General features: G+C 45.8%; 2 protein-coding genes across 5 annotated transcripts; one reads left to right on the top strand and one right to left on the bottom strand.

Annotated features, from left to right (window-relative positions):
• Positions 1-1,801: 1,801 nt before the first annotated feature.
• ANKDD1A (ankyrin repeat and death domain containing 1A) lies at positions 1,802-14,216 on the top strand. 4 transcript variants are annotated; one of them, XM_058846963.1, is made up of 15 exons: positions 1,802-1,885; positions 4,254-4,357; positions 4,986-5,084; positions 5,655-5,753; positions 6,207-6,311; positions 6,552-6,650; positions 7,042-7,140; positions 8,251-8,349; positions 8,691-8,789; positions 9,012-9,110; positions 9,683-9,781; positions 11,092-11,187; positions 12,199-12,400; positions 13,082-13,213; positions 13,452-14,216. In XM_058846963.1, the coding sequence occupies exons 1-15, from the start codon at positions 1,852-1,854 to the stop codon at positions 13,511-13,513; spliced, it is 1,527 nt and encodes a 508-aa protein (XP_058702946.1). In that variant the 5' UTR covers positions 1,802-1,851; the 3' UTR covers positions 13,514-14,216. The 4 variants fall into 4 exon arrangements, with proteins under 4 accessions (XP_058702946.1, XP_058702943.1, XP_058702944.1 ...); XM_058846960.1 differs by having other exon boundaries at positions 13,432-14,216; XM_058846961.1 differs by having other exon boundaries at positions 4,986-5,127; positions 13,432-14,216.
• A 213-nt stretch (positions 14,217-14,429) lies between these two features.
• On the bottom strand, positions 14,430-25,434 carry SPG21 (SPG21 abhydrolase domain containing, maspardin). The gene is made up of 9 exons (XM_058846965.1): positions 25,298-25,434; positions 22,179-22,272; positions 18,599-18,760; positions 17,714-17,794; positions 16,961-17,106; positions 16,407-16,515; positions 15,870-15,977; positions 15,367-15,507; positions 14,430-15,083 (listed from the first exon to the last, which is right to left on the bottom strand). Exons 2-9 carry the CDS (start codon positions 22,239-22,241, stop codon positions 14,961-14,963), a joined length of 933 nt encoding a protein of 310 aa, XP_058702948.1. The 5' UTR covers positions 22,242-22,272; positions 25,298-25,434; the 3' UTR covers positions 14,430-14,960.
• Between the last annotated feature and the right edge of the window lie 530 nt (positions 25,435-25,964).

The following is a 25,964-nucleotide window of genomic DNA, read 5'->3' as shown; positions in this document are numbered from 1 at the left end:
TCCACCCGCTAAGCTACTGTACAAAAGGGTTTCCCCCTTATCCAGACAGACCTTATGTTCACTTTTCCTACCAGAGACAGTGTCTTTTTTTTTTTTTTTTTTTTTTTTTACTTCAGTTTGAATAAAAGGCAAAGAAAACACAAATCCAAATCTCTGAGTTCACTTTTCCTACCAGAGACAGTGTCTTTTTTTTTTTTTTTTTTTTTTTTTTACTTCAGTTTGAATAAAAGGCAAAGAAAACACAAATCCAAATCTCTGAGAGCAGCAGCTCTTCATAAACCTCCACACATTTTGTATTTGCTCAAGAGCTTAGGGTCCACCTCCCCATTTCACAGCTGGGCAGGCCATGCTGTAGTGGTCCAACTGCATCAGCAAGCACTTGGCTACTGAAACCCTTGGTGATGGGTTTCAGTGAAATGGAAACCACCTCTCCCTGCCTTGAAGACAGTTCTGGTGTAGCTGCGTGCACAGAGGGGTGTTTGGAGAAGCAGAGGGGCTCTTATCTGCATACCCCCAGGACATCGCCTGTCTCCCTCCATCTCCCAACACACCAAACGCCCCACGCTCTCTTACAGGAGCAGCACGGATCCACACAAGGGTCCCCGAGATCGGGATGTACCCCAAAACCGTCCCGAGCCCAGGGAACAGACCCATCTGCACCCTGGACTTTATTGCTAGAGCAGGAAGCCGTGGCAGGTGAACAGCACTGGCACCCTCATGTGGTGACAGGCATCAGAGGGAGCTCACAGCCAAAATCGGCGATACACAGATACTTCTCCAGGGGGGCTTCTCCAGGGAGTCGTGACAAAGACCACATCTGTGGGCCAGCATGGTCTAGGCACGGGATACAAACCTGATGTTACCTCTCCTATCCTGAGACCAACAGCAAAGAATCACAGAATGGTCTGGGCTGCAAGGGACCTTAAGGATCATCCACCACCTTCCGTGAGCAGGGACACCTTCCACTATCCCAGCCTCACTCAAGCTGGCCTTGGATGCTTCCAGGGGTGGGGTTTCATATAAAGTCTCCTCGGAGTTGTCTCTTCTCCAGGCTGAACACCCCCAGCTCTCCCAGTCTGGTTTCAGAGAAGAGGTGCTGCAACCCTTGGAGAATTTCTGTGGCCTCCTCTGGACTCTCTCCAGCTGCTCCATGTCCTTCTTATGCTGGGGACCACCAGAGATGGAAGCAGTATTACAGGGGGGGGGATTACTGTGGGGGACCCACAGAAACAGATCTGATTATCCCCCCAGCCTCAGATCACCCTGGTTTCTTCCTTATCATATTATCAAAATGTGGAACAAAATAAAATATAAAACCAGCCCAGATGCTGAAACTGGAGAATTCACTAAAACTCTGAGGGAAAAGTCCTTTTGCCCCCTCCTGCACCTGCTGAGGGATGCGTGGTAACATTCCCGGGAAACATCAACCCCTGAGCCCTGCTTTCAGGGTAAAACAAAAACACCCCGCCGCATTTCCTACTGATTAGAAATCCTTCTCCTCCTCAACTGATCTGGAAACAGAATTAAATTAATTTTGAATTAAACTACCCATCACCTCGAAGCAGCAGCACTCAGCAGAGCGGCGCTGAGGTGACGGGCGGCACCTGGCCGAAATGGCGGCAGCTGGATGTCCCCGCTGAAGTACTCCCCAAACGGCCCAAAAACGCCGTGTTTGCCGGGAAATGGGCTTGTTTTATGATATTTTGCTTTAAAGAGCAGCAAAAGAGCAGCTCGGCGGCGACGAGGTGGCCTGCCAGGAGGCGGGGACGCGCCTGTCAGCCCGCCCTGAGGCGGCGGGGACGCGCCTCAGCCCGCCCTGAGGCGGCGGGGACGGGGCCGCTCTGTCGCGACATGGGGGACGATTTGGCGTCAGAAGGCGACACCCGTGAGTGGGGCCGAGGCGGGGGCTGCCCCAGCGGGGCAGGGTCGCAGCGCCGTGAGGGGCGATTCGTGTGGCGGGGGCGGGCGGAACTGGCGGGGCTGAGGGGCAGAGCCGGGATGCCCTAAAAAATAACCGGACATCTGAAAATGCGCTCGGAAATAAAGCAGGTGGATAAACCTACCCGTGAATCAAGGCTGCTGTTGCCCCAAAGCATCTTGCACCGCTGAGATGCTGCACATAACTGTGGTACCCCGCACTTGGGGTTTTTGACCCCCTTGGTCCCTCGGTCCCCATCCCATATTGTCTTTGTGTCCTGCAGCCCCAGGTAGAGCCCAGTGAGTGGGTTTTGCACGTTTCTTTGTATGTCTTTCACCTCCTTCGCTGCTTTTCTACATCTCTTGCATAATAAACTGCCTGTCAGTTGGTGCATTGCACTGAGGGTAAATAATTTAAAGTGTTTTCCACACTGTTTGTGATAACTAACTGAATTCCTATTCAGTAAGCTGTGAAATACGCTGGTATCTGAGCTTGAAAGAGAGTGAAAACTGCTAAATATCCACTGAAGTGTTGCTGTTGGACAGGTAAATGCCATGATGAGGAATGCATTTACACTTAGAGAGCTTAGGGATCTTAAGTAGGAAACTCAGACCATCAAACTGTTACTCATGTGTTGCTGAAAATAAATGAATTGTGGCTTCTGCAGCCTTAGCGATGCCAGATTTGTTACTACATCTTCACAGCTAGTGCAAAGGATGGTTAAGGTGGTTTGGCATCTCCTGAAAATTATGCTTTGTGTGACCATGAAATGTAAGAACACATTTCTGTCACCTGGAGAGCAGGGTCAGCAGAATTTGCTTAATTGAAATATAGGATTTAGTCCACTGAAAGGAGATAAGCATGTGCAAGGAGGTGGTATGTGTGTAGCCACTGGTGTTAATAATTAGCAAAAACTCAATGTGTTTTTCACAACTTCTCTTGACATTTCCTCTCAAGTGAAGGGTCCATGCAGGGTGAAATGCAATACTGTTGACAAGGTGATAAGAGAGTCTTAATATACAGTATAGGAAATCCCATTTCTTGCAGAAATCAGTGTCCAAATCCTACTGCCTTCATTGTAGCAGCAGGTCCAGCACTCTTGAATACTCACTCTCAGATGACCATGTCTGGTTTTAAGTGGATAAACACACTATTGAATGATTCTGTTTAGCATTAAAATTTGTGTTTTTCTTGAGCTAAACTTTTTTGTTTGAGGGCACATGGAATGGAAACTGCAGGATTAGATCATACCTCTGTTGCTCTAAGAGTCAACGGTAGGGATGCCTTTCTTCTGAGCCCTCTGAAGAGATTAATAGTGCTATTTAGGCAGCAAGTACCCTGTTTGTCTCCCTCAGCATGAGTGGGAACAGTAATATGTTTTGATGCCTTTTGTATGGCATGTGGTTAGTATGCAGTTGATATGTTGGAACAAACTGAAGTTGCATTGAGCTCCTCAGACTGCAGCCTGGGCTCTGCAGAAGTGTGGAAGAGAGCAGAGCATCTGGGCCAGCTCTCCAGTGGGATGTGACAGGCCAAGGGTCTGACTCAAGCACTTCTTGAAAGAATTCCCAAAAGCACTGGGACAGAGACTGAGTCCAACAAATGCTGACACCAGCCTTGCCAAAAGCCTTCAGAGTCTCCCTGTTGGGCTGTGGCACTCACAGCCTTGCTCTTGTTTCTTGGCAGGAAGGTTTATTCGATCAAGGAGAAGATTGCTCGGGCAAGGCCCAGCATGGAGAGTAAACATTCTTAAATTGTGCCTAACTGTGCAGGACAAATTCTGCCAGTCATGGTAAATTATGTGCAGAACTGCCATGGTTTATTAAGAGATGCAACACTAATCACAGGCCAGGCTGGCAGTTTTGTGCTGCTTGGCTGGTTCCGGTTGCCTGGAGGGGGACCATGTGTAAAGGCCTCCTTGTAGAGCAGTGGGATGTAGGTGGAAGGATGGAGGAAAGGGTCTGTGTCATCTCTGAGCCTTCACACTGACTCTGGGCCTCAGAGGGTGCCCAGAGGATCTGGACCTCATGGATCAATTTTGCAGCTGGAGCAAATCCATGCACAGAGACATTGAATTAGAAGAGAAGTGGGTAGGATTGGAAGAGCACTGATGCAGCACAGGGGTAGTCAGGGAAGAAGAGACAGTGGTAGAATATAAATCCAGCAAACATGCCAACATCTGTAGGGCTGGGATTCTTGCTGGAAGAATCTTTCTGCAGTCACCCTTCCTTGAAGCCACAGGGGATGGTGAGATGAAGGGGAGGTTTGTTGAAGCATGCTGCTCCGTGATCCTTGCCAGCACTGTTTTAATGCTCACTCTTCTGCTCTACTGCAGTGCTTCAGTCAGAGAAGGAGTTCCATGATGCAGCGAAGCGAAATGATACAACCAGGATGGAGGAACTCATCAGGAGAGGAGTTGACATCAAAGCCAAAAACAATGTAAGTCCTGGGTTTTTCCATCTCCAAGCTGCAGGAAGTGCTTAGGGTGTGTTTCAGAACTGCAGCTCCTTAACACTACTCGTCTCATTAACTACTTAATTTGTCAAAGCTTTAAAATACAACACCCAGTGCCAAATATGGCCTGTGGCAACCAAGAAGTTTTCACAACACACTGAGACCCCCAGCACTATCATCCTGGTCACACTGGAAAGCCGCAAGTGCCAGATAGATATGATTGCCATGAAAGGCTTTGATTTTGCTGTCTCTGTACAGTAAGACTTGGGACAAACACTGTTTCTGGTGCAGGTCTTTCCTTGTTGACTAGTAGGTTCATGGAGATAACAGGATTGCACACATCCCTAGTGTTTCTGTCCATTTATGGTCAGCAATGTTCTTAAGTCTGTGCTGTCAATATAGTCCAGAACTGCAGTTCCTGAATAGAGGGTGACTAAAACCTGTCTGCCTGACAGGAGAACAAAGACTGAGGGCTGTGTCCAAAGCAAACTCTGCACAGTGCAAGAAATTCTGGCTCCATAGATGGCTAAGGATATTTTGGCCTTCAGAAAGGCTGGTGGATACACACACTGTGCTTACATCAGCCTTCCCTGCCTCTGTCCTTCCCTTCCAGACAGACCGGACTGCCCTGCACTGGGCTGCAGGAGCAGGGAGCGTGGATGCTGTGCGACTGCTCCTGGATCACGATGTCCCTGTGGATGATGAAGACAGTGTACAGAGGCGACTCTCCCTTGCATGTGCTGCAGATGTGTTCGGTGCTGGGGCAGCGCCGGGGACTGGGTGCTAGGCCAGCAGTTGCAGACTGCACCTTAGCCCTGGGTGGGTGGCACAGGGTGGCACGCTGCACCTGCTGAGCGAGGGGCTGGAGCAAACCTTGTTGGCACATGTGTCTGTGCTCCTTATTTTGGCCTTTTCCTTGCATGCACAGTGTAGGCTGGTAGGATCTGTGAAGTTTTCCACAGAGCATGGGGATGCTTGGCTTCTTCTCATTGTGTTGATGGGGCTTGTGGGATGACTGTGACAGCCAACAAGTTTTCTCTCGCCCATACAGCCAGGCTAATACACACCAATAAATAGGTAGTAGCTGCCAAGAAGCAGATCTCTGCTCAGTTGCTGTGTGACAGGAATAATGCTAATTGGAGAAAGTGCAACTAAAAAATATACCAGTAAGAAACAAATAGATTTGGAAAAATTCATTAAGCTAAGAGGACAGCTTCCCTCCAGGGTGAGGATGGTGGTGTCTGCAGTTTAACTGTAAGTATCTTTCTTCTTTTTTGCCCAGTTTGGAATGAATGCTCTTCTCCTGTCTGCCTGGTTTGGCCACCTCCGAGTCCTGCAGATCCTTGTCAATGCTGGGGCCAAGATTAACCGTGTCAATAGGGTGAGGGTCTCCCCATGTGGATCCATCACTTTGCTCTAGACAGTGTTGGGGGACAGAGAGAGGTTTACCTGTGAGCTCAGTCATGTGTGACAGCATCTGCTCTGGGGACTGCCATCTGCACTCTGACTTATCCCTGAAGCAGGTGTAATAATTGGAGCTCAGGAGGGAGGCACACAGCTTCCCTACCTCATGTTTGTGCAATGCTGATGTGGAAGCTGTTACAGAAATGGGAAATGGGTTTAGTGAATCAGCAGTCCTTGTATTCTAAAACAGACCTTGTCTGGGAAAAGGTATTTCAGTCATAACTTGCTGTCTACAGCACAAGGAAGTTTAGCCCTAGAGGTGCAGGGAGGGATGAAATGGCCTTTTGCTAACAGGAGCAGGTTGTCAAAAGAGACTGACTGTCCCACAGTCTTGAACTCATTAATGAGCAGTCCTTTGTCTCCTCTCCAGAATGGCAGGAGTGTGCTTCACTGTGCAGCTCAGAGGGGACACATCCAGGTGATAGAGTTCATCATGGAGAACTTGGAGGACGTGTGTGTGGATGAGACAGACAAGGTAGGAAGGCTTTTCACAGCTTTGTTTCATGAAGTCTGGTCTTGCTCTGCTGAGCTTAGCAGGAATGTTGCCCTTGGTCTTGGGAAGAGAATCAGAGTCAGATGGTACTCCAGAAGTCTTCCTGCAGAGTGAGCTTAGGGATGATGGGGATTCTGTCTCTGGTCAAGCTTCTTGCAGCAGATGATCTCATCATGTGCTTTCTGAGCCTTATGGACTGTGTTTCCCTGTTTCCTTTCAAAGATGGACAGGACAGCGTTTCACCTGGCCGCAGAGTACGGGCAGCTGGACGTGGTGGAGTTCCTCATTCGACTGGGTTGTTCTCACAGTGCCAAAGACAAGGTACAGGCACAAAACCACATGCAAGGGAGGTGAAGTGCAAGGATTAGGGGATGTGAAAACCAGGGAACAGAATACCAAATGAGGTTGTTACTATGGCTGTGGTATGTCAGGGTTTTTCTTCCCTATCCACTTCAAGCTGTTTTCTTGCTTAGTTCATGATTTCTCTCCAGGGCTTTTCAGGCAGGATACACACCAAGCCTGGTGGATCATGCTCCAGTTTAAGGTAGGAGGGGCTCTTCCCTCGCTTCTGCAACTGTAGGAAGATTGTTTCATATTTGTGCTACTGGTTACAACCTCCTTTTCAGACACACTGGATATACTCTGCAAGATTGTGGTATATGAACACTCAGTCCTGGGAGACATATGTTTATGGAGTAATGTTTACTTTCAGGAAGAAAATACAGCATTGCATTTAGCTGCTAAAAATGGACATCTCTCTGTGCTGGAGAAGATTATAGATGTCAAAGTGGACCTTGATGAAAAAAACTCAGTAAGTACACTTAAATTAAATCAAAACCACATCAGTTTTGCCCTTTCCTCCCTAGAAATACTCTCCTGCCACAGACATGAGGCTGAAAAGCCAGTATTGACAGGAGGGGCCTAGAAAATAGCTGATTTTATCTAAAGCCTGTGTGGGTAAAGGCAGGTCACACTTGCAGAGTATTAGTGAAAGGTGACATCCGTCTTGGACCAATTTCCAGCTTTAAAGTGTTGCCTTTTCTTCCTGCTCACCTACCTTATCACTCCATTTAATCTCCCTTCTCTCCCTGACCCTTGTACATTCAAGTGCCTAAATGGTTATTGAGTCTGTTTTAAACTAAACTTCACCGTGCTTTAAAGTATTGACTTAGTCACTAAACATATGGACCTTCTGTTTGAGATCTCTCTTTTGACAGATCTGCTCTGGAAAATGATGTGGCTGGAACACAGTTAATGACTTAGATAGCAAATATTGGCTTAGTATCACTATTATTTATTCCAGGGCACACTCTCAATTAAGTTTATCAGCATTTTTTTTAGTCTTATTTGGTTACTGTCTTTGAAAAGTGTATTTGATTGTGATTAAGATCTGAAGGAAAGGGGGAGCCACCTTCTGTGGTAACTGGCAGCATTTGTCTACCCCTGCCCCTTGTGCAAAGAGCAGTAATAAAACCAGATTAAATCACTTAGGAATTCTGCTTGCTTGCTTCTGTTTTCTTGTAATGAAGTGAGCTGCAACCCTCAGAAGGGAAAACTAGTGATAGAGGGTCACAGGTTTCCAGTTCTGTCTCTGGACTATTCCAGGAAAATGGTTTGTCTTCACTGTCCATGTGAAATCCTTTTTGGTTTATTGACGGGCTGGAGGGAGGAAAGATGGTGAACACAATGTCTGTCTTGTGGGCCACAGCCAGTGACATTCAGGACAGAGCAGTACTCTGGTATGTCCAGGGCAGATAACAGTGTCCTGTATTTTTGTATCAACTGGAGATCCCTGGCCCTCAGAACTAGTACTGTAACATGTCGTGGATTCAGAAGATGGGGTAGAGTCTGACTTGTTCTGCTGCTCTGTCTCAGCCTTGTCCACAGAAGTACTGCTTGTGTCCTTTCTTGCCTTGTGCAGGAAGGACTCACAGCTCTGCACCTGGCTGCTGAAGGGGGACACAGCCACTGTGTGAAGCTGCTTGTGGAAGCAGGTGCTGATGTCAATGCCCAAACCCAGGTAAGCTTCATGGAGGTGATTCCATTCCCAAAACCTACTTTGTGGATTTATGCCCGGACCTGTGGCTTCCCAGCTCCCATTACAGAGAGAGGTCATGTGGAGCCCTGCATTCAGGAATAGCACAGGGAGTTTAGAGGAAGGTAAACGTGGTTTCATACAAAGAGGCAGGTGAAGCGCTCTGGGACTGGTTTGGTTGGAGACAATCTCCATGAATTTGTCATTACTGGGCCATAGGACTCTTGCAGGAGGGAGCAGGGAGCACTTTGTGGGTGGTCTGTAACAACTGCAGCCTCTGGGAAGGATCCCTGAGTAACACTCCTCTCTTCTGACTTCCCTCTCAGAAAAAGATGAACTGCCTTCATTATGCAGCACTGCATGGCTATGAGGAGATAGCCAGGATCCTTATGGATGCAGGAATCCACACGGATGCTCTCAATCATGTGAGTTCCTCTCAATGCTCTCACCACTAACAAAAAGGTAAAACCAGTTTGTAGAGCTGCTCAAGAGCACAAAGCAACTCTGGAAGGACCAGTGCTGCAGTATCCCCATCAGCCCCCAGTGCAGACTGGCAGCTTTGATAGAACAGAATGTGCTGGGCACAGCGTGGTCCTTTCAGTGCTATGAGCTAAGCTCTCCCTAAGTGCAGGATCTTCTTTCCACAGCAAAATGCATCAGCAACACACATCGCAGTCCTGCAGAACTTCCCAGCCATGGTGAAGCTCTTCATCAGTGCAGAGTGTGACCTTGACATTCCAGATAATGTAAGACTGCAGCTCCTGTTCTTTGTGTTTGAAATGTGAACCAGTTTCATGGGGGATTTTATCACCTTGGGGACAGGATTAAAGAGGGGTACTTTAAAATGTGGAGAACCTGGAAGTGCATCTTAGGAAATGTGAAACCTGTGAAATGATTGTAAGTGTTGCAGTGAGGTAATTGCTTGATGGTATTCAACATGAGGGCTGTGCTATGTCCCCTGCAACACTGCATAATCAAGCCCTCTCTTCCTTGCTGGAAGCAGGTAGGAGAAATTTCAAGATGAAAGATATTCTGCAAAGTGTTTGGAGGGCTGAGAATAGGAAGCAAGCCTGGAGGTAGCTGGTTGTGTCACTAGACTGTAATTTTCTGAATGAGGGGCTTTGTGTAGCTTGTTTCAGTTAATCTTCATACCTGTAGTGATGTTCTCTCCTGATGATACTATAAAATTGACACATTTTATGTTCAATTTTACTGGTTTCCATTAAACAGTCCCAAAGCTCCTCCTGGTAGTGTTCTGTCCTTCCATCCTCACACTTGTCATTCCCTGAAGTGTAGTCCTTTCTCCCTCCTTCTGCAGAGGCAGCAGACCTCACTCCACATCGCTGCAGAGCACGGCAGGCAGGACATTGCTGAGATGATTCTCATTGCAGGAGTTAATCTGAAGCTAACTGACAAGGTAAAGGTCTTCATGGGTGAAACACATTCTGTGGGAGTTTGGAGAGAAAATACACACAGGTAGTCTTTGCTAATGTTTTTCATCATTTTCAAGGAAGGCTAGTAATATTGAAATTTGGATATTTCCAGGGATAAGCCCTTAAAACACAGCTGAGTAGGTTATTTTGATACGTTTTCCAGGAAAGAAGTGACTGGTTCTTAGGTAAAAAATACATAACACAATGAGCAACACTTTCCTTCTCAAAGTTCTTCTAGTTCCTTCTATTTGTACTATCATGAACACTAATATCAAAGATTTCCTCAAATAATGATAGGTAATATACCTGAAAAATTACTGCATGCATGTTCTAATAGGTTGAAATTATCTGTTTGGTATAGATCTGGCACAGTTCTGGGGCATTTGCCATCTAATAAAGTCAACAGAATGAATTGCAAGAGGCCTGAAAATGTATTATGTGCCCAAAAAATACTGGAGGGCCTTGGGCAGGGATTAAAATAGTGTTTGCCATTTACACTGGGTTAGGGCAAGTGCAGACCTGAGGCCACCTGGCTGAACTGGCCTTCAGTTTTGATGAATGCTTGTCACCTTTCAGCACTCTGTGGAACTGCAGTGACACTCAGCACAGGGGACACATTCACACTTTTCTGTATGAAATTTGGTTTCTGCTCACATCTGAGGCTAGAAATGTTCTTCCTTTATGCCTGGTGTCTGGGCTGGCTCGCTTTCCTTCACGCAACTTTCAAATCTCGTTCATTTCTGCCTTCTGATTTTAGATAGAATTACAAATCTCCCCCTGCTGAAACCAAAATCATATTCATGAAAGGAACATAGTCACATTTTCATAGTCCCATCAGCCTGTGCTTCTCCTAGGAGACCATTTCTAATCATGTGTATCTGAAGCCTATAAAGTTAATGAGGTTGTATAAATCACTTTGGTTTCATGTGTCAGTAAACCTGCTGTGCAAAAGGCTATGAAATACCTTGGACTGCAGAGCTGAGCTGGTCCTCTGATGGTTGCTGTCATGTCAGTGGTTTGCACAAAACTTTTCCAGTGGCTCCTGCAAAACAGGCAGATCCCTTGTAGCAACAGAGGAGATGCTGCAGAGCCTGGAAAACCACTCCCCATGTCCTGAATGCAGGAGCTTGACACCAGCTCACATCTGAAGTGTTCACAGGTGGAGAACAGGTCCTGGCTGAGTGTATTACTCAATAGTCCCTGTGCCTGCTGCTGCAGATGCTGGGTGGGCATGGAGATTGTACCTCCTAAGGTGCAAAGTCTTTTCCAGCTCATTTTCCCTTTCTAATTTCAGCAAGGGAAAACATCTCTGGATGTTGCTGCCCGAGGCAATCACATCATCTTGGTGGACATGATTATCAAAGCTGATCGGTTTTACAAATGGGAGAAGGTGAGCAACTTACACAACAGCTCCTCTGCTTTCTCCTATCCCTTGAGACTTCACATACCAGCTGCCAAAGAAAAAGAAATACAGGACATCCCATGACAGCCTGACCTCTATTTTCATCCCCTTACTTAAGAAAAACAGAAGTCCTCACCATGCCAACAGCATCTAATTAAGGCTTTCCTTATTTAAAAAGGCCTCTGTTATTAGAAATACCAGGCAGCACTGATGGGAATAGGGGTTTCCAAAAATTAACAGCTGCTCCCAAAGGGACAGAACTTATTCCTCTTCCCAGAAGGAGAAACTGTCAATGCCCTGAGTGGGAAAATGCTTGGCCTCAGGTCACCAAAATGGGATTTGGAGAGTTTTTCAGCAGTGGAAGGAGACAGCTGTGGTTGGAGTCATACAACCAACTTCTCCCTCAAAGTGCAGCCTCTCAGCCCCAGTATCCCCTCTGAAACCCTTCTTACCCCAAGCCTGTGCCCAAACCAAGCTGAGCAGAATGAGCTGAAAGTACAGACCAATGTCGCATCCCTTGCACGTTCTTAAGATTTTGGTTGTCTTCCCATAGCGGATCTCTAGAAGGGGAAGAAAAGGAAGGAAAGGAGAGCATGTGCCTGTGGCTCAGGTGCAGCTTTGGGAGTCATGCTCAGTGTATCAGGCCTTTGCATTGGCTTCCCATGCAGCCCTAGAGAATGTCATGCAGCCTCTGCAGCCTGGCATGTAAGCACTGTGAGCACGAGCAGAGCTGATGTTGCAGGGAATGCAGATTTAATTAAATGATTCTGCCCCAAACCCCAGATAAAAGGCAGTGTGGAAATGCAAATCATGATCTGCATGGGCTTCCACAGGGAAGTGGCCATTAACAGTGTTTTAACCCTGATAAGCACAGAGTGAAATGAGAATAAAGAGAATAAAAAAAAATGAGCTGTCCCAGAAGGGACTCACAGGGACCACAGAGCTGAGGATGTGGGAGGCTGCAGAACCACACCTGACTCCCCTGTTCTGGCTTTGCAGGACAGCCTGAACAGCGGCTCCGGCTCATGGGTGGCAAAGCACTTGACCTTTAAGCAGGATCACAGGCTGGAAACACAGCACATTCGCTCAGTCATGTGGAGATTAGCCACTAAGTACCTCAAACCCGGGGAATGGAAGAAGCTGGCACATTACTGGAAATTCACAGATGACCATATTAGGGCCATTGAGCAACAGTGGACAGGTATTAAAAAGCTTCCTTTCTTTCCTTGGATTTTGGTTCTAGGAGATAAAGCTGCAGTAAGAGCAAAGAATGAAGAAAACCAGTTGGTTTATTTGAAGCAACCAAAGGATTAGGTTAAAAATTCTGGTTTTACTGAATGTGGAATTTACTACACACTGTAATTTGTCTAGGAATAAAGCACACAAGCAGGGGAATTAGTGGTTCTTTGCTCACTCCTTATGAGACATTTGGCAGGCCTGTGAGTTCTCACTAGAATTCTTGTTGTATAGAACAGAAGAAACTTGCTGGTTTTCTTTCTTTGAGTAGCAAGAAGGCAGTGAAGTGAATTCTTTAGCATTTAAGAAATACATTAGCAGAAGCAGGGTCTGAGGGTCAGAAACAGATCATTGCTAATTTGGCTGTTGCAGGAAGTCTGTAGTATGGATGATGTGAGCAAGGGGCCAAGCTGTGCTCTGAAGGCAGAGACTCTATTGCCATGAAAGGCTGTGCAACAAACCCAAGCTCATCCATAGCCACTCCATTAAGTTCCACACAAATCCAGCAGTCACATCACAACCAGGAATTAAAACTGTGCTTTACAGCCTCCTAGTGAAATCCAGAGAGGAAGGAGGGGTGTGCAAACCCACCAGGGCAGAAATCTGCTCTGAGTGTGTGATTTCATCTGTGGTTTGATCCTGCCAGGCACTAAAAGCTACAGGGAACACGGCCACAGAATGTTGCTGATCTGGCTCCATGGTGTGATCACTGCAGGAGAAAATCCAATCAAGGGACTGTACGAAGGCCTGGTGGGGATTGGGAGAAGAGATTTAGCAGGTAATACTTTTGTCTTTCTTCAGTGCACACTGAGCATTAGTGGAATTAATTTACCCAAATTCTGTGCTTAGACAACATACACAGAGGAAAACTTTAGTGAAGCCAACTCACATGAGCTGAAAGCACCTGCTCTGCCCCCTTGCTTCCATTGCATGTAACCTCTTTCTCTTAAGTTTGAAAATGAACAGATCCTGCCATGGCTTTATTTTTCTGTGCAGCAGATCGTTCTCTCTTACAGAAAGTATCCGGAAAAAAGCAAATGCAGACTCCACCTCTCCACGGAAGTGCACAGCAATGTAACACCAGGAGCATCCTCAGCTGGTCTTAGAGCTACAGGAGGAACACTTCTCTGCTGCTGAGAAGGCAGATGCAACCTAAGGGCTTCTTGACACAAACTGCTGGCACTGCTGCATCCTTTTGGACAGGGATTGACAAGGGTAAAACAAATGCTCATGGTCAAAAATGCCCCTACACAGAAGGGAGATTTTTATCAGCAATTTCAAATGGTCTGGGTACTGTAATGAGTTTGGTGAGTGAGCCTTACTTGTCATACTGCATCAGGAAATATTACAGTTTTACTGTAACTTATCTACAGCACATTTTTATATATAAATTTTCAATTGTCAAGTTTTTAAATTAATGAGGGCAAAGGCTGTTTTCAGGAATGTTCTTTACTTCACTTATTTGTGAGGGACTTATTTCTTAGGCATGTCCATACATTTCCACCATAAGAGAACTTAAGCAAAATCAAAGCTACTCTTTGGTCTTTTGGAACCTGAGGGGGTTGTGATCTTTAATGCTTTGACTCTTCACAAAATGTTTGAGAATATTAACATATGCTGTTTATGAATGTACATTAACATATACTGTTTATAAATCAAATAGGTGACTAACCTTTCCAAAACATCTTTTCATTGGTCATGTAATCCTTCATATTTATTTTTTACAGCATCTCAAGGGGAAAATAATGTCTGTATTTCAATAAATCTAGATTTTACCCTTTCAAGTTGCAAGTTATATCTTGTCATCTTTATTAAAAAAACACTACAGCATTCTTTCTTACAGCTAAACCAGTACAACCTTAGAGTTAAAGCTTGAGAGGAATTCAAGCAGGTGGTGGTGGTTTTCTTAATTTCCAGAGGTGTTTGTAGAGGCAAACCAGGACTGCAGTGAGTTCAGCTGCTGTTTTCTTGGAGTCAAAACAAGAGACACTTGCTGAAAGTGAATTTTTATTGAAAACCATTTTTAAGCAGCAAGAAAGTTAAAAATTCAAATGCTTTATTTCAAATAGAAACAAACTAACTTACAACACAATGTACGAAGCAAATAAGTGATGGCAACATTGACACTTAAACATCTTTTAAATCAAATATTCAACAAAAATATATGTCAGCTTATAAGTACAAGATCTGCATGTGGTAATATATACAGCCAAGTGAAAAATATAAAAAGAAATACCGTTCTGCTTAAGAACATGATATAGTGAAGACTTTGGTAGAAAAAATGTCTTTATTTTTAAAAGTGTAGTCTTCAAAGATGCTTCCTTGAATCCAAAGACTAAAAATTAAACAGATCTATTCCATTACACTGCTGGAGGTTGCTGTCCACGGGTAGTTCACTGACTTGATCCAGTTGGAATCACACAGTGATAATCGGCTAACACAAGGGAAAAGGCAGAGTGGGAACAGTTGATTGTACACAGGAAGACCACCAAACCAATGCCTCTGTTTCACTGGCACTCCCAAGCCTACTGCTCTTCTTGCTCGTTGCTGGTGTGAAGGCTGATCTTTTGGACTTCCAGCTCTTCTGCACTGACCATGGAGGGATCGATGGCTGCGTACCGGGTCCCGTGGAACTGCAGCAAATGGATCTGTTGGACATGGGAAATAACACAGAAACAGTGTTTTGGTAAAATAGAAACATTTATTCTGAGTAACTTTTGTCAAGGTGAAACCATGGCTCTGGAGTACAAGAGATCAGAGACTGAAAACCCCCAAAGCTGGCCCAGCATGGACACAGCTGCTCCCAGCCCTGCCCTTTGGTATCAGCAGCACAGAGCACACAGGGAAGTTAAGAAACAAAAGCAAGCTCAACAGGAGTTTCCTTCTGCTGTTGTGGCTAAACACTTTAATTGATTGAATTCAGGAACTCACTTGAATGTACAGGTTGACCTCAGCACTCCTGCAGAGGTAGGGGAAGTTGCCTCCTGTTTTGAGGTGAGCTCTCCTGGCATTAGGGTAGAGCTTATACATTTCTTCTTTTGCTTCTGTTGAAAGCGCGCTTTGGTCGAACACCTATGGAACAAGTCCCAGCAATGAGTTCTGACCCTCATATTTTGTTGTTACATCAGATTGGCTGCATGCTGCTCCTAGAAGAGACCCTCAGCTTGTTTGTGGAATGGTGGATGAAACAGAAAACAAGCAAACCTGGGCACTGACAGCTAGAAAGCCAATACTGTAATACTGAAACATATAGCACAGAATATCTAATTCATAACTTAGCACAGAAAAGTCACAGTGTTGCCCAGTCAGCAGAAGGCTTCCCTAAATAGGAAGTTACATGCTGCAAATGCTTGCTAAGTTGCTAACTGAATATCATGGCTCCACCTGCCAAAGGGAGGAAATAGTGTTTAATTAAAAAATTGAGATTCACTTACATCCATAATGGTTACAGGGATGTCTCGGATTTTGTGAGGTTCTACATAGGAGTTCTGGCAGTTGAGGGTGAGTCTTGAGGCCAGCTCGCTCTGGCCCAGGCTCTCCAGCTTGCAGTAGAGAGAAACACTGATTAACAACATATTTCACTGCAGGAAGTTAATGTAATATTAATAATACAGCCAAAGAGAAGACAGCTTTAAAGGGATGAAGGTTATAATTCAAATTTAATATTACTCTGCATGAGACAAATGCCTAAACAATATTCCCCTAGAGCATGGCCCACAGATCTATCCCAGCATTTTCTTTTTTTCCACCTCAGCTCCTTAACTCCTCTTGATTGACACAAACAGAACTATGGTAGAGGGTCAGTGAATCAGTTAAACTGCTGGAGCTGTGACAGTCAACTCCTGCTAAAGATCCACTTCTCATCCCTCCCCCTTTAATCAGTGAATGAAGAAAGCAGCAGAAATATCCACAACCTGCCACTCACTAACTACAGAGTGACACCACAGCCATCAGAGCTCAGAGCCACCTACCCTGTCCACCATGAAATCAATCCCGTCGGCCATTTCAGGATCTAGAGGACCAGATGCAAAATTCCCAAGGACAATTTTTTTCAGCATAAAAGCAGGCATCAGCCAAAAGCTAAAACAGAAAAAAGATGTAAAAGTTTATCTTCAAGCACCAAGGACTCAACATCAATATGCTGTAAGTGTTTTCTTTCCTTGCACAGACTTTGTGTTTTAACTTCAAATCCTTGAAAAAACTTCTAGTTACATGGCAAAAGCATAATTTAAACATATGAACAACACTCTTCTTGCTCTAAATGGTTTTGTTAGACAATAGGCAGAGTTATTAAGTCTGACCACACATCCACAGAGGATCACAAAACAATTTGTCTAATTCCACACTCTCAATTGTTAACATTTCCATTCTCCTTATGGTGTGCTTTTAGAAGTCACAAGTATTCCATCCTACACCTCCCTCCCCCAGGCTAGAATCAGGTTAGACATATATCCAACTAATCAATGTAACATTCCATTGCAAAAAAATAGTGCCATGAGTCTGCTTGCCTGTCTGTCTTCTTTACCTGTTTGCTGTCCACGTCTGATTGAAAATGGAAGTGTCACTAAAGGCATTACACAAGATCAGAGATTGAACTCTGGGAGATTTGTGAGTGTATTCAGCAAATTTTTGAGCCAGAAAGCCTCCCAGAGAAGCTCCAAAAAGGTGAACCTAAGGCAAGGGAAAAAGAAATTAAACCAACAAACAGATGATGAAATGTGACCTTTGAGCACAGTGCTTCGTTACAAAAATAGGTCACTCAAGTTTACCTTGTCCTTATAACCCACTTTTTGAAAGAATCACTGTTCCATTCATCTCCTGGTTTTACATGCAATATAAATGTGATAAATACTAACAAAGGGAAATGTTTCCCACAGACTGACAGTGCCAATTTCTTTGTGATCATCAAGCTTAAGAAAAAGCCAAACATTTCACTTTGTTCTCTAAAGCTATTCCAGCCCAAGAGACTTGACTGTGGTGTTCTCTACTGTGTGAGTTAGGAAGGATAACTTCCACAGTATCTCACAAAAAATGGAGTTAACCCATACAATTTAATAGGCCTGGAATAGCAGTTGAATTTAGGCCAAATATAACAATTTCCAAGGGCATTCACCTTCAAAAATAAACTAGTTTAAAATGTGAAATTGCAACACAGCCTCTTTATTTATAGGTGCTATTTTTGTATCCTATTTTTTGCACTGGCTCTCAAATGAGACTGTTTCAAACATCAGGTTTTTATTGCAACACTTTGTCCACTTCCTTGTCTTGGAGCACTCACTTTATCCAGCTGAAGGTGGTCTAAGAGTTTCCTGAATCCATCACAGAACTCAAGGTGATCCCAGTACACTGGATACTGCAACTAAAATAACACAAAGTTAGAAAAAAACTGGATCAATCTGCTTCAAAGTTGTACCAGTTTTCACATTAAAGGTTTCAAGACAGCACCGTGCCTCTCCCATGTTATGAAGTTCCTCTTCAAGGTCCCCAGAGCCAGAAGGTGCCAACACCTCCCCCTCTGTTACACAAAAACACACCAAGTGCCACAGAGCAGAGTTTGCTGGGGAAAATACAGCGTTGTCTCACTCTGGGATCAGTGGGAGGGGAGGCTGGAACGGTTCTTCAAGTGATTTTGTAGTGTGGAACAGATACAGAAATCATTAACTGCTGCAAAGGACAGCAGTACTCCTAAAGCCAGGCTGTTTAATATATTGTACAAATCAACACTTCAGCTCAGGAGCTGAGAAGCCCCAGAAGAGCACGCTGGTAGGATTTAAGGAGTGAAATAGCATCTGCAGCTATTATATAGTCTGAGAACCATGTTATCCACCATCCCTATGGATAACATGGAAACCCTGAACTAATTCATTTGTTTGCCTCAGGGCTAACAAAGGTGCAGCTGGAGGTGAAAAGTATTTGTGTCCAGGACACACAAGGAGAAAAGTAGGCTGGTAAGTCAACAGTGTGCATGCACAGGGTTTTGGGTAAATGCTGCCATGGACATATAGCAGATTCCAGCCTGGATTCACATGCTAACTGTGCAGTGCAACTTAGCACAAAGTTTTTTGGTTGATTCCCTAAGTCAGAACTAAGTTCACTGTCCAACCTCTAATCAGAGCAACAAGCCCAAGTACACCACCTTTGACACAGGACTCAGAATACTCACAGCAATAACTCTGTAGCCCCATCCAGTCAGTGCCAGAATTTGCTGGAAAAACACATCTGCAGTTCCACTCACAGGAGGGAGAAATATGAGTGGGCAGCGAATGCTCCTTGGTCCTGCATCATACAGCGACCAGACTTTACTGTCGTCATCATCTACTATTATCTGGAAAGAGAGGCACAGAGGGGAGGAGAAACACAAGATAAGTGAGGTTCTTCAGCTTCCAGGATGGCTTCTAGAAATTTCCAACTTCTAGTAAATGTTATAATACCCAAGACTTTATTTTATTCTTCTTCACAATAGCTTTCAGGCTGTTTTCTAACTGGAATGACAATGTGGCTACAGCTGGAACAGAATTGTGGCCACACACCATCAGACAGAATATTTTGTGCATTGTGACATAACCTGGATAATGAACTGCAGCACAGGAAAGGTGCCATCATGCTCAGGAGAGACCCAGGAGGTCAGTTCAGGGTACCAAGAGCAGCAGCTGGAAGAGCCTGCAATGCCCCAGGGACAGCTTTTTAAACAACCATTGATATTTGCATCCACAGACAGAAGATGTTACAGGTCTGGAACCACACAGGCCTGTGGAATTAAGCAGCTATCACCAAGAATTATTGATCTGAAACACAGTTGTCTGCCAGGAACAGAGACACACACAACTCCCAGAGCAGCACTGCAAGGCTGACCTGGAGGGAAAAATGCTTCCATTATCTGGCAGCATCTGAGGAGCATCTGGATTGCCCAGGACACACAGCTGGCTGAGGGAGATTACTCACATAGGAGGTGCTATCCTTAATGAGCAGCTCCTCATACAGTAGCACAAGTCCTAGCATAATTAGTACCTTCAGAAGTGTTAAGAATTGTGTCTTCTTTTCTAGCAGCACCAAAGCCTGACTTGTTTTGACAAGGCCTGTTCTACCAGAAACTGCTTTCTATACTCTAGATGTTCTTTCAGCTCCACAATCCAGCAGAAGCTGCATCTTGTACCAGATTAACAAGCAGAAACCTCTAGGGAAAGCCTGAGTCAAGCAGCCAGAATGCATCTCTCCTCTGTATCAAGATTTTATAGCTTTTTGAACAGTAATATACAAGCACAATTTGCTTTTCCAACCCAGCAGTTAAGCTTCTCAGCAATCAGAGGAGAACAGTGTATCACAAATCAGATTTGCTTGACTAACAAATCTGTTCCTAATAAAGCCAGTATTTCAGGCTCTGGGAGCATGTGAGGAATCACATGATAGCGCTGTTTTCTAAAGTCTCTATTAAAAAAAAAGACAGATTGCATACCAGAGCTTCCAGACCACTGAAACCATTTAAACATAAACCATTTAAACATAAAGAGCATGTACAAAAGCCCTTCCAACCCCACCACAACAACTCCTTCCCCACAACCCCTGGGCTCCAGCCCTTGCTGTTCTCAGCTGTCATTCCATCAGCAATGTGGGATCCATTCAGGGTGGCTACTACCAAGTTTACCTTTAGGAGTATTTCCAAAGGCAGACTGTAGTCTTTGAAATAACAACACCAAAGTCAGTTCATGCCAAAAGAGCTGAGGCTGAGACGTAGCGTTTCTTTCCTGGAGCCCAGACAGTGAATCAATGGTTTAAGTACCTGTTCTGGTTGATTTCTAGGCACATGCTGTTCAGTCAACTCCAGCTCCTGAGCTGTGTAGGCAGCAGTGTGGTTAACTCCTGACTTGGGAGGTCACCAACCTTTTTCTTTTTCTGGTTGATCCATCAAGATCTGCTACAATTCACATAGAAGATAAAATCTGCACTGCCTCAAAACAAAGACTAGAACTTTTTAGCAGGGCCAGGGTGTCCCTTGATAGAAACTTTTAGGAAGCATTCAGATAAGAGAGCGAGTGGTGTATGCAAATGGAGGCACACAGGCAAAGCAGGAGATTTGGTTAAAAAATGTTATTTTCTGTGCTGTACTTCCTATATCTGACCAGGGCAGGAAGGAGGATGGAGCTGTGCATTTCCTGTGCCTGTCAGGAGAAACATCTCAGCATAGTCTCAAACAAATTGTTCTGGCTCTGCTTCCTTAGGTTGATCTGACAGCAATTACCAAGGCTGGTCACTTCCTCCTCTGTACTGCACATGCTTTGCACTTCTGGGGGGATAATGCAGGAAAATGTATTCCCAAAGACTGCTTCAGAGATTAATTACATTTTCAAATTTGGCTTTTTTTTTTAATTCTTTCTCCAATAACCAGGACTAGTTAGTTTATTTCTTCATACCCCACATTCACCACTGTGGCATCATTTGTCTTTTGAGGAATCAGCAGAACTCAAGAGGGTGAGGCATTCCCAAATCTGAAGGTCACCAGGTCACCATCAGCTTCAGCTTACACACGTCTCCAGTTATGAAACCCTGAGCAATGGCAGCAGCTGAAGGCAGTGGCTGCTGGCACTGAGCTGCAGCAGGACCACATTCCCTTGGAACCACGACCTGCAGCTCCTTCCATTCACCACCTTGCATCCCACAAAGCAGAGCCTCAGAGCACCCATACATCTTTCTGCTGAAATCCTGGCCCCTGGCTTTGGTGACCCAGTGAGGCATTGCCTGAAGGCAACAACAGAGCTCGTGGGGTCAACAGCAATGCACCTTTCTTATCTACAGAAGACACAAACTGGCAAAAATTAATGAGAATCCTACAGCCCTTCCCTAAAGGTGCTTCTGCAGCTCACACAGTCATCCAGATAAGGGAACCACACCAAAGTCAGCTCAGCCCAAAATCAAACTATAACACACGTCAGGCTGGACAGGACACTGCTGCTCTGCCTGTCCAGCCACAGCAGTGACCGTGCTGGTCAGCAGGGTGCAAAGGCAGGGCTGTCTCTCTGTCTGGGCAGTCTGGGCTGCTGCAGGTCACTCTGTAACCACAGCCCCAGCAAACCTGACCTGCACAAGGTACAGGAGTGCTTTACTGGCTCAGGAGTTATACAGTGCACTGCATGCCCTCTGCCACTCAGCACGCAGGGAACTGGAGCCCTGCACCTCAAACATTCCTCTGTGGCTCAGTAAAAGGAAGTGGGGAAATCCAAGCAAGAGGAGAAAGTGGTTGGACAGTGTGATTAAGCAGAAGGAACTGTCTGGGTTTTTCCCCCGTGGTTAAGGATATTCCCACTCTCAGGACTCTGTGTGCAGCCTGACTGCTGGGAAAGTGTCTTTGGACATTGCTTTGGCCTGAGGACAACAGACAGGAATACTGGAGGTGGCTCTGGCAGCTCAGTCCAGTGTACCCAGGCAGCTCTGAGAGTGATGCCCAGCACACAGCACTCCCTTGGAGCCCCCTCCTCAGGCATGGCTGGCACCAGGATGGCAGCTGCCGCTGCCATGGCTCACAGCAGCAAGTCTCTGCTCCCCACCACAGGCAGAAGTGACCTCCAAGGAGCATGTGAAGATGAAGGGAGTGCTTTCATGCACTCACATGACATGTGGGACAACAGTTCAGGAGATAAAGCAGCTCAGTAGCACAGCCACTGCATTAACATAACTGCTCTACATTAACCACACTGAATCTCTTCCCCTAAAAAACGAGAGGAGATATTTCACCCACAAGATGTCCATACCTTTTTAAGAGGAACTGTGCTTCTGAACCAGTTATAGTCAGGAGAGACTTTAATCTCTCCCATGATGTTTAGAAAAAACTCAGTTTGGGTCAGCCTGAAAAAGAGAAAGAATGAGAAATCAATACCACAGTTTCACCATGGGCAGCTCTCGAAAGCTGTGCTATGTAAATAAAGCAGTGCAGGGTGATTTGCTCTTATCAGTCGATGGCACTACCTCTGACTCACACCAAGTTCACTTTTGCTCAGTTTTCATCAAACCATGCAATTATTCTCCCAAGAGGCAGTCACCTGACTGCCTTACTGCACCAATCTAATTATGATGCTTATGTAGCAGCATTCCCGTGTGACAGCTGCAGAGAAAGTCAATTGTGTTGCAGGCTGTAAGTGGCTTCAAAACCTAAAGCATGTTCTTGGTTTGTTTTAACTTGATAAGGCACTCCAAGTTTATAGCTAATAAATATTCATACAATTCACTCAGGAATTCACACCACAGACATAATTTCATGAACCTACTCAGTATTCAGGTCACATTTTTCCATATGAGTATAACTGACCCAAACGAGTCCCAGAGCACATCAGGAACATCACCTGATCCAAGGCTTAATTTACAGAAAATCCTCGAAATTTTAATTCTATCCACACAGAAGCAGACTCTTGTCAGGAGTTACCAATGAAGAAATCCTTGAAGCACACCAATTAATACAGCACAAATTGATTCTGAGTTGGGTCCACACAGGAATGCCACTAATTCACTCCTCAGCCAGAATGGCCAAGCATACATAATGAGTATCTTATGATACTCCATTAATTAGTAATAAACACTGAGGTAGCTCCAAGATTTAACTGTTTGGGTTGTTTTTTTTTTTTTAAGCAGCAAGAGACCATTAGCTTCCATTTATACAACAAATGGCATCAAACACTTCTGAAGTTGGCAGACTCAATAGCTTTACCCTGAAAGCCAGCTGCCTTGGGAGATTATTTTCATGCATTCACACACAGCACCAAGCATAGAAAAACAAAGAAACTTCTGCTCTTGTTACTAAACACTTGCCAAGTCTAAATCAATAGGTTTTGTTTCTTAATTCTTCATAAAATAAGACCTTGTTGTGTTCTGTGAGTCACTCCAATTCACTTGTCCCTGCAGGAGAGCTGCCGGTGGGCAGCTTAACCAGTTTCTGGGGTTACAGCTGGATTAACAGTTAGTTACAATTTCCTCATCTTTCAGTCTTCATTTACCATCTTCCAAGTGCAGAAAATTTGCATTTTAAAAGGGAAAGTACTTTCTAAATTGCATGACAAACACACACCTTCCATAGAGCACAAGCTACACCTCACAAACCTATGTTCTCACCTTTGAACCGATGTTCAAAGGTTCAAGGTGGGATGTTCAGCTCTGTGGCTGTTTCAAATTTATGTGGTTTCATTTTGGTGCTTGCACCGACTGTTCCGCTCTCTATCAAAGTCTGGCAGCAGGTAAAATTACAGCAAGGGTAACAAATGTCAATTCCAACAACCTGCAAAGCAGAGCAGGTGCAAGGATGCTTTCATGGGCTGGGGGACAGCAGTCACTGGAGCAAGGAAACCACGGTTCCGACCAATTCCTTTCCATAACCACACATCAATGGCTTTCTAAAAGCTCTTCAGCAAACGACAGTGTGACAAAATTGTGGCAGACAAATTACAGGAAATGCCTTAAAACACAAATTATCTTGGACTGTTACATTGGCAGGGCCAAGAAGCAGAAGTCACAGTCAGGGCTCCGCATGGACACAGAGGCGCCGGAGGGGGAGATTTTTGCTGCTGTTCACTCTGGTTGCCACAGAGGGTTGGCAACCTCTTCCTGCTGTGATCACCCCACTACTTCTGCCACCCCAGTCTTTCAGCACCCTTAAGCTAATTGCTGGGAGCACAGAGCTGTGATATTAGTTGATAAAAAAGGTACCATGCAGTGGACTTTGTGCTGTCCCTGTACCTTGTCTGGTACCACATTGAGTTTAGAGTCCACCTGAAACCCAGATTTTGAACTTCCCAGTTCACCTGTTACCACTCATGGAATTGAGCCACTGGCCACTAACACCTGGGCTGATTTCCACCAGCTCCCTTCTAAAGGAGCATCTGTAATCACCACTCCTAAGGGCTGCCTTTCTTTCCAGTCAAGAGGGAACTTGGATTAGAGAATGCCCTCTTACTGAGATGGGTTTTTTTGGGGTTTTTTTCTCCCTTGCACAGAAACACAGCATTAAATTTGTACACACAAATACTCATATTAGCTATGTGTGCTTTCCAGCCACAGAGAAACTGAACCATGAACTCAAAACGGATTCAGCTGCTGAAGGTAACTCAGACCACAAAGAGCCTGATGCTGGTCATGATCAGCCTCTAAACACACAAGTTTCATTTTTAGTAAAACAAAATAACCTGAAGAACCTTAACCTCTTAAAAAGAATTCCCCTAAAAGAAGAATCACCTATGGATGTGCTCAGAGCACTTTGTAATAGTCTCCTTGTGAGTTATTCCACTGCACTGATGACATATTCCATTCATTATTGATTTAAAAACACAATGAGAAAGAAGATTTATGGGTAACTGGGATATGGCAGCAGCACCTTCCCCTCTCCCCCAGCGCTGCTCCCACCAACCCTGCCCCACGCTGCCCACCGCCCCCAGCCCCTGCTCCTTCCTCCTCAACCACATTTGGCTCCACAGCTTTGCAGGGAGAAGGGGACAAAAGCCCACACCTTCATCTCAGGCTTTCCCCCCTGCAGCACAGGCTGAGGCAACCCCTTCCCCTGAGAGACCCCCAGTAAATGGAGCCCCAAGGGGGTGCTCTGGGCTCCCTACGGGGCCACGTCCCGACCCTCTCCTCTCCCTCCCTCAGGGGCCGCAACCACCTCGCTCCAGAGCCCAAAAGACATCCCCCGCCCCGCACAGTCTCCCGTCCCCTCCAGCGCAGCTTTTCCAGGGCTGACACGGTCCCGAAGGAGCAGAGACCGCCCCGCTCGCCTCAGCGCCCACGCGGCCCCTCAGAGCTCCCTCCTCGGTGCGGGGCGCTGAGAACAGGGGCAGGCCCGTCTCCACAGCGATGACCGCCACCTTCCCCATCAGTGCTGGGCGCTCACCGGCTGGCAGGGCGCGGGGACGAGGAGCAGCAGGAGCAGGAGGAGGATCAGGAGCTCCGGGGCCGCCGCCGCTCTCCCGCCTCCCCCTCCCGCCCCGCGCGCCCAGCCGGGGGCACCCGCCGGCCGCCACTTCCGGGTGCTGCGCAGCGCAGCCCACGTGACCCGTGGGCGGGGCGTGGGCGGGGCGGAAAGAGCTCCGCCGCCATCGCTACCGAGGCGGAAGTGAGCTGGGCGGGCGCCATCGCTACCGAGGCGGAAGTCACGTGCCCCCTGTGTTAATTCATGTACTAATTTGCGTTGGAAGGGACTTTTTAAGACTCGTTTTGTTCCACCTCCCCCACGGTCAGGGACTACTAGAACACGTTGCTCCAAGCCCCATCTAATCTGGCCTTGAACGCTTCCAGGGATGGGCCGCAGCTTCTCGGGCAATCTGTTCGCTGCGAGGCAGTTCAGGTTAATTGAGGAGAGCGACAGGTGATACTGAGTCATTCCTCTAATGAGCAGGTGGAGTCAATTAGCCTTGTTTAATTGGTATGTAATAAATAGGAGCCGAAGGTGAGCTGAAAGAAACAGACCTACAGTTACCTGCAGTTATAGGTGTGTTCTTTGTAAGGCATGCCAAAAAGATACACTTCATTAGATAATATTTATATTTATACCATGCTCT

Source organism: Poecile atricapillus, chromosome 11, assembly GCF_030490865.1.
Source record: "Poecile atricapillus isolate bPoeAtr1 chromosome 11, bPoeAtr1.hap1, whole genome shotgun sequence".
Taxonomy (NCBI): Eukaryota; Metazoa; Chordata; class Aves; order Passeriformes; family Paridae; genus Poecile; species Poecile atricapillus.
Note: the sequence above shows the minus strand (reverse complement) of the source record. Positions and strands in the feature narration are given on the sequence as shown.